Below are 8,867 nucleotides of genomic sequence, written 5' to 3' on the forward strand. Positions count from 1 at the left end.
ACAATTATGGTATTCGGTATGTGTATAACGTAATTTAAAAAAACCTTAGCCTTCCTAATTTTTGGGGGACTCGCTACTTTCGGGGGGCTCGCTACTCTCGGGGGCTCGCTATTTTCGGGATTCATTAGAAGCCACAAGGTTTTGATGTTACTTTCGGGGGGAGGGGTCGTTACTTTCGGAGGGTCGTTACTATCGGAACTTTACGGTATCGAGGATCCTGGCACTTGCGCGCGTTATACACTAAACTTTTCATTGCTACCAAAACCTTTGGGATTTGTTGCAGCTTTTGGTTAGAAAGCTGAGTGAATATAAAACTGCGTCGAGGTTTGTCTCAGTAAACAAACTCATCGTCAAGACACTGCGAAAATTCAGTAGCAAATTTGGCTCCTGTAATAGGATGGTTGATAGGGTAAAGAGGAAAAGAGACAATAGGACGACTTATTCGAATTCCTGAGCTTAAAGTTAACGAAATTTATGCGTTTGAAACTGAAGCACCCTGAACTTGAAAATGAGTCACCCTGAACTCGAAACCGAAGCAATCGGAAATCAAAACTCGGAAAACGAAACACCAACCCTGAATACGTAAAGATTACCAAAATAGGAATTAAAAATGGGGTATTTTAAGGATTTCAACTGAATAATATGTTTAAAATACTATGGAATGGTTACGTCATCTTTCCTAGTTATAGGACTTCCTTTGATATTCTACTGCGGTTTATTAGGTCAATTAGTTTATTCCGAGCACCGTGTGTTGGGGTTCGTCAAGTTGGTGTTCAGAACTGTGGACCAACACTCGTCAGTTTAATCATCACTCATTTTATAACTTGTGACTCATGGAACAAGTGCTTCTTTTAAAATATTGATCATCAAACCCCGTCCTACATCAAGCCATGTGACCATTTCAGCAGCAACTAAGGTATGCAAAATGTTTTCCTCTGACAAAAACGTTAAACATAGAAGCATTTAATTATGGATTATATTTATAACAATACAGCATTAACGGTCCAAATCAGGAAATGTGCGCGCGTATTCGACAATGGCTGGACAAAGCTAGCGAATTTAACGTTACTAAGTTAGTTTTGGTAACATAGATTTTGACTGAGTGTCGTATTTTAACTGTTTTATGCATAAGGGGGGAAAATAGTAAGAAAAATCTCGGCAAGCGAAGTGGGTGATATATACTTTTGCCGTCCTGATTCCAAATTTTAGTCTCCTCTCTTATTTTACTGGTTTGAGGAAAGCCTCACAGACAATCTGATTAACCCTGAATTAACTACTGCCCAGTTAAAAAAGCCAAGAAGTAGAAAATTCCAAGCAAGCTTTTCTTCAATCTTCCGGGTGAGTTGACAAAAATGTGTAAATTGCAAAGCGCCTTCGACTAGGTAAGTAGGAATTGAACAATAGGCCCTGAAAGGTGAAAAGAAGCCCCGACGTTTCAAGCTAGTATTTTCATACCGTGAAGAAGACAGCAAAGTCAAAAAGTTGGCTTTTGTCCCGTCCCTGAACGCTTTATTAATCAAGTCTTCAGTTCTTCATCTTAAACATGACCGCCACTCCGCCTTTTTATTTATGGCTTCGAGCCATCATCATTTCAAAAGGTGTTGGAAAACTTCGTTACGATGGCGGAAATTAAATTTCAGCGTCACGTTAAGATGTTTTCAAAAATAAAAACACCAGAACACTCGCTAAAATAGAGGCAAGTAATGAATTCAAAACTTTCTTTTTTTATTGTTTTCTGAAATATTTAGTCGGTTGGCCGATAGAAAACGAAACCTTTGTGAAATATGGCAAAAAATCCCTTGTGCTTGCGTAGACAGTAAGGCAGGCATCTGTTGTCATTCTTTTTTATAAGTAAGCACATAAAATAAGCTTGTTCTGCAGGCTAGTGTTTAGGTCGCAAACCAGGCCTTAAAGACAGAAACAGTGTCCTAATGAAATCTTAATTTGAAAGCTCAATTTCACTGTTATATGTTCCAGAAAACATATAACAGTATAAATTACAATAAAAACAGGAAAAAGCTTGATGAAAGATAGTTTTACTGCCATTGAGGTTTGCGCTTGAAACCGCTGTTAACTATCAAATATCTGTATGATACAGAAGACGACGACGTGTCCTCCTTTTTCGCGCTAAACGGAAGTGGATGAAAATTATTCACGCACCTTGATAAACAATAAAGACGACTGACCCTGTGCAACATGATAAGCTAAAACAGCGTTGCATCCTGTTTTAAGTCCGCTATAATGACATAAATTGTCATTACTTTGAAGCTGTTGTACGTTAATGTAATATTGCTAGCAAAAGGTTTGGGTGCATACACACTGAAAATGAAAAAGTTGACTTCATTGTTACAGTGTGCATCCAGTCATAGTTCAGCATGTAAGTGACAGTTACACTTCATAAACTGAGTATACTGATTAAATATTTGATCTCGCAGCATCTATGGCAAGCAGTGAAAGCAAAGCCATACCTGAAAGTGACGTCACACCAGCTAGTGAGGAGACTTTGGATTTTGATGATGACACTTCGAAAGGTGAGGCGTCATGTTATTCTCTTAACAAAAGTCGTTGTTAAACTGTTCGATATAATCTTCACGGTCGAAAGAGAACTGAGTCAAGCGCATGGGTGAAGATACGGCAAACTCCTCCGTAGATCCGCCAGAACTAGTTACAAACTCTTTCCGGTTTTCGGTGTTGTTTGTTTGTTGTTGTTTTTATTTGTATGTTTGTTTGTTTGATTGTTTTTATAATGTTTAATCAATTGTTTCTGTTGTTTTTATTTGAAGCATATATTAATTTAACGTTCACGCAAACATTAAGGCTTCTAGCCTGCGAATGGAGACGAATTTCCGGCTGTCGCTTCGCAGGCTATAAGGCTTCAGCCTCTCATTCAATGAATGAGAAATCCGATTCCGGTTTCGATCAGCCGCCGCTATTTTGCTACAAGCGTTCATCACTCCGTCGTGGCGGAGTGATGAATTTTTTTTTTGGCGGATTCAGATTTCAAGACCATATTAGCAATTAAAGCGGAAACAAAACAAGAACAAAAAACAACAACAACAAAAAAAGCGTGAATACTCGCGAAAAGGAGGCAGGAAATGAATTCAAAACCTTTTTTTTTTACATTTTCTTCACCCCCCTCCGAAAATCAAAGTGAATTAGCCGATGGCAAAAGGCAATCTTTATTTAAATGACCAAATTCATGCAGATATTATTGTGCTATACTATTATTAATACATTGAGTCAAACTGGAGTTAATTTCTGTGTGATAATTAAAGAAAATTTGGAACCTAATTTAATTGTCGAATTCACTCTAGACACTCTGCTTTACGTTCTACTGTACAAGTGAAGGGTAAATAGACATCAAAATTTCGTGGAAAACATTTTCACTGGATATAAGCACAGCAAACAACAAGTATTGTTTCATAAACTATGTATACATTAAAATTTCGTTTTCCATGTATATTTGAAGTGACATTAGTTCTAACTGGCGCATCATATGACCAAAAAAATAATGAAAAATCTGGCGAAAGCAAAATGTTTGGACTTCGTATTTGCGTGGATGGAAATATGTTTCGGACAGTTTTTATAATAATAATAATAATAATAATAATAATAATAATAATAATTTTTTAATAAAAATAATTCTTTATTAAAATATTCCACACAAATTGCTATTTACAAGTTAAAAGTATATCTATTAAAAACCTATTCACTTTTCATTTCGATTAATAATAATAATAATAATAATAATAATAATAATAATAATAATAATTTTAATACTTATATCGCGCAAAATTTATTATATGTATATGATTTAATGCGCTTTACAATAAGTTAAAAATATCTAAAAGAAGCCGCAGGAAATATGATAGTTAAATTACAAAATGGAACAAACTTATATTTAACAATAAATTAAAAAGCGATAAAAAAAACCTATATAGTACATAGTCTAAGAATGTTTACGCAATTAACAGTATGCTTGTTTAAAAAGATACGTTTTCAGTTGTTTCTTAATATTAACACTACTTACAGTTCTTAGGCTTTCCGGAAGAGAGTTCCATAAAAATGGGGCAGCTACCGAAAAAGCTCTGCCTCAGCGGTCTTGGCAGATCTAATTGCCGGGCGAGTTAATAAATTACTAAAATTGGATCTTAAATTATAATTAGAATTGCCTTTAAATGATACAGATATAATATCACTAAGATATGCTGGCGCTAGGCAATGGAGAGCTTTAAAAGTCATCAAATTTACCTTAAAAATGATCCTAAATTTAACTGGCAACCAATGGAGATTAATTTTCACAGGTGTAATGTGCGAATAACGCGGTGTATTCGTCAGTAACCTGGCGGCAGCGTTTTGAACGCGTTGTAACCTATTAACGTGTACGGCAGGCAAACCATATAATATTGCGTTACAGTAGTCAATTCTGCTTGTAACAAAAGCTTGCACTATTGACTTTGCAGCTTCAAAAGGCAGATATTTTCTTATACGCCTTATGTTATATAGCGAAAAGAATGCTGATTGACAAGTTTTCACTGTGTTTTGTTAAAATGGCTGCGAAACTGGAGATTAGAATCGAACCAGACACCCAAATTCCTAGCTTCACTGACTGATTTTACTTGCGTGTCATCAACCATAAGGCTGTCAGTTCTAACTTTGCTAAGTTGCTGGCGAGTTCCACTGAGCATGAATTGAGACTTATCTTTATTCAGCTTAAATTTATCAACAATCAGCCACGCCCTTACGGCCCTGATACATCTTTCCATAGCACCTCTTGCTTCCGTCTCACCCATTGAACTGTCTGGCTTGAGCGACAAATAAAGCAGAAAGCTCAGTGTCGTCAGTGTACACATGCGCATTAGGGAAATGGTTCTTGACAACCTGGAACAGCTTGCTCGCATAAGCAGAGAACAGAAGTGGTCCGAGGCATGGCCCTTGACCCCTTTCTTCACGCGTCGTGCAGCGTGATAAGCTGAAACAACGTTGTAGCCTGTTTATATCCTGCCAAGAAATTATACTTCGAAACTGTTGCCCGTTAAAGCAAATTCATAACTGCTGGCAGAAACGATTGGCTGTATACAAACTAAAAATTTTAAATTTTCGGTTTAAGAAAAGTTGACTTTACTGTTACATTGTGTGTGTTCAGTCATAGTTTAGCATCTTCGTTATAGTTACATTTTATAAATTTATTATACTGATGAAAAATTTGATTTCCCAGCATCAATGGCAGGCAGTGAAAGCAAAGCCATACCTGAAAGTGACGTCACATCTGCTGGTGAGGAGACTGTGGATTTTGATGATGACACTTCGAAAAGTGAGGATTCATGCTATTATCGTTGCAAAAGTCGTTTTAAGACTGGAACACCGTTCTGCTCTACGTTAAGAAGCTTTAATAGACACACGACTTTAACGTAGCATCCAGATAGATTTGATGGAGTACAGTTTTTCAATTTCATTTAACTTACGTTTTTATAATTGAGTATTCGATTGCATATCGCAGCACTTTCCTATGCATTTAAATAAAGCGCACTTGATCATCCCACATGGAAAGTTGCGCTATATAAATTTTACAGTTACACTTATAAGCTGAGTATACTGATTAAATTTAAATATTTGATCTTCCAGCATCCATGACAAGCACTGAAAACAAAGCCAAAAATGAAAATATTGTCAAACCAGCTGGTGAGGAGACCTGGAGGTGTGATGATGACACTTTGAAAGGTGAGGATTCATGCTTTAGTCTTACCAGAAGTCGTTTTTAGACTGGAAAACTGTTCCATGTTAATCTTCATAGTTAAAAAAGAACTGGGTTTTAATCTTAAAGTACTGACTAATTATTCGATTGCATTTCTCAGCATCCACAGCAAACAGTGAAAACAAAGCCATACTTGGAAGTGATGTCACGCCAAGTTATAAGGAGACTTTGGATTTTGATGATAACACTTTGAAAGGTAAGAATTCATGTTATTCTCTTACCAGAATACGTTTTTAGTCTGGAAAACTGTTCTATGTTATTCTTCACAGTTGAAAGAGAACTGAGTTTTAATCTTAGAGTGCTGATTAAATATTCGATTTTCTTTCCCAGCATCCACAGCAAACAGTAAAAACAAAGCCAAACTTGGAAGTGATGTCACGCCAACTGATAAGGAGACTTTGAATTTTGATGATAACACTTTGAAAGGTGAGGATTCATGTTATCCTCTTACCAAAATTGGTTCTTTGGACTGAAAACTGTTCAATGTTAATCTTCACAGTTGTAAGAGAACTGAGTTAAGTGCATGGATGAAGAAATAGCAAAGCCTCTTAACTGTAAACCTTACCCTCTCCTCCCTTAAGTGTAGAGCCGCCGGATTAGCTAAAAACTTTCTCTGGATTTTTGTTTTGTTTGTTTCTTGTTGTTGCTGTTAGCTTGTGTGTTTGTTTTTTAAAGTGCCCATGAACCGAAAATTGTTTTCATTTAGTTTTAAAGTTTACCTTTAAAAATACAGGTTTCCAAAGTTTGAGAACTGTAGACTGAAAAATGACGATTTTACAAGCCTTTAAATCGTGCTATTTTACTCTCAAAAATGGTATTTGAATCGCGCGGCCAAAATACCACGTGATATCAACCTCTGACGTCACTTTGTGGCCACATTCGTTCCCGCAATATGGAAGAAAAGAGGCAGCGAGGGTGGTATTGCGTTGCTGGTCCGCCAAACCAGCAAAGCTGCCAAAACAGATCGTTTACCCGGGGTATACGAATGTACCAAATGCAATTACCCGCTGATCCGGCTGTGAGGGCCAAATGGGTTTGTCCGTAGACATAAGCATGATTTCAAGAACCCGACGTCAAAATACACTTCACTCTGTCCGGCTCATTTCGAGGATTTGTGTTATGAACGCAGTTTATCCGTTCTAAGTAGCATGGAGGCCGCGGGGATGAAAGTAAAGTATTGCCTGAAAAAGCACGCAATCCCAACGAGGGATACTACTACTCCACCAGGTCAAGAAGAACTTAGCGAGCGAAGTAAACGCATTGGCAATTTCCCTGCAGCAACGGTACTCTAGCGAACCTACTAAGTTCTCGACTTTGCATTCTGTACATTGGCACCTGAAAATATGAAGTCAACGTTAAAACAGAAATGAGCTTACAGCAAAAACGTCAGGCCATTTAAAATGAAAAGAAGATCTCATATTTTGATAGGTCTTTCGACGATCGAAAGATCAGACAGCTAGATTCAGGATGTAAGATCAACGAGTTGCAAGCTCAAAGTAAATCCGTTCGGACATTGCTGCGCACAGGTTAAGAATATAAAAATACCTATACTGACCAACTGTTTACAGGAACTCTTTTCTCATATCGCGCTTCCAGCACTGTTGGTGTAAGGCCATCTTCGTCGACTTCGATTTCCTCTCCCGTGTTCTCGTCGCCAGCGTCAACTTGGGCCAGAGGTTCGTCTTGATATGGCGTAATTTCGCTATAAATTACATCGTAATCTTCATCGTTTCCCTCTTCGACATCTTCGTCCTCGGGGTTACCGGACTAATCTGAAAATTCGCTCATTTCTGAATCGCTAGACATGCTCGCTCACTTCCCAACAAGGCACTTTGACAACGCAAACAAACCTGTGGCAACAAATGGACGTCACGGTTTGGTGAATTTGGAAAAATCTCGACCCATTCCCCTGACCATTTTTTAGGGTAAAATAGCACGACTTTGAAGGCTTGTAAAATCGTCATTTTTAAGCCTAGAGTTCTCAAACTTTGGAAACCTGCGTTTTTTAAGGTAACCTTTAAAACTAAATAAAAACAATTTTCGGTTAATAGGCACTTTAATGGTTTGTTTGTTGGGTTTTCTTTGTTCCTTTATTTACTGATTTATTATAGGATGAAAGGTGTGTACTCATAGTTAGTGATAATTCGTGATTCTACTTGGATATTGCTGTGTAACATGCAATGCTCTTGGTAATGACAACGTTGGAGTGGACACTGCAGTGACATTTAACAGTTCTTCTCAATACAGGAATGTTTGTCTTTGTCCAGTATCTAACTTACAGTTGACAATAAGTCCATGTATCGCTTATTATTTAAGCTAAACCTAAAAGTATTCGTTTTCCCAGCATCCATGGCAAGCAGCGAAGTCAAAGCCAAACCTGGAAGTGACGTCACACCAGTTGGTGAGGATACTTTGGATTTTGATGATGACACTTTGAAAGGTGAGGATTCATGTTATTCTCTTATCAGACGTCGTTGGAATGGAAAACTGTTTAATGTTAATCTTCTCAGTTGAAAGAGAAGTGAGTTCAGTCCATGGATACAGAAAACGCCTCCTTAGATCCGCCAGAACTAGTTACAAACTCTTTCCGGTTTTTGTTGTTTTTTGTTTTTTTGATTGATCTTGTAATGTTTTATCATTTTCTGTTTTCTTTTTATTTATTTCTAACCCTTGTTCATTTAACGTACACGCAAAGATTGAGGCTTCAAGCTCTCAGTCAATGGGTAAAACAAATCCATTCCCGGGTTTTGATCAGCCGCCGCCGCCGCTTTTATAGACACACGACTTTAACGTAGCATATATTTGATGGAGTACAGTTTTTCAATTTCAATTATCTTACGTTTTTATAATTAAGTATTCGATTACACATTGCAGCATCTCTAGCAAGCAGTGAAAGCGAAGCTATACCTGAAAGTGACATCACACCAGCTGGTGAGGAGACCTTGGATTTTGATGATGACACTTCGAAAGGTGAAGATTCATGCTATTATCGTAACAGAAGTTGTTTTAAGACTGGAAAACCGTTCTTCTTTACCTTAAGAAGCTTTTATAGACACACGACTTAAACGTAGCATATATTTGATGGAGTACAGTTTTTCAATTTCATTTATCT

General features: G+C 37.3%; 1 protein-coding gene across 1 annotated transcript; it reads left to right on the forward strand.

Moving 5' to 3' along the window:
* Window positions 1–454: 454 nt before the first annotated feature.
* On the forward strand, window positions 455–6,228 carry LOC146463512 (uncharacterized). The gene is made up of 6 exons (XM_085084384.1): window positions 455–916; window positions 2,436–2,531; window positions 5,219–5,314; window positions 5,626–5,721; window positions 5,856–5,951; window positions 6,086–6,228. Exons 2-6 carry the CDS (start codon window positions 2,441–2,443, stop codon window positions 6,226–6,228), a joined length of 522 nt encoding a protein of 173 aa, XP_084940510.1. The 5' UTR covers window positions 455–916; window positions 2,436–2,440.
* Window positions 6,229–8,867: the final 2,639 nt, after the last annotated feature.

Source organism: Pavona decussata, unplaced genomic scaffold, assembly GCF_977016875.1.
Source record: "Pavona decussata unplaced genomic scaffold, jaPavDecu1.1 SCAFFOLD_175, whole genome shotgun sequence".
Classification (NCBI taxonomy): Eukaryota; Metazoa; Cnidaria; class Anthozoa; order Scleractinia; family Agariciidae; genus Pavona; species Pavona decussata.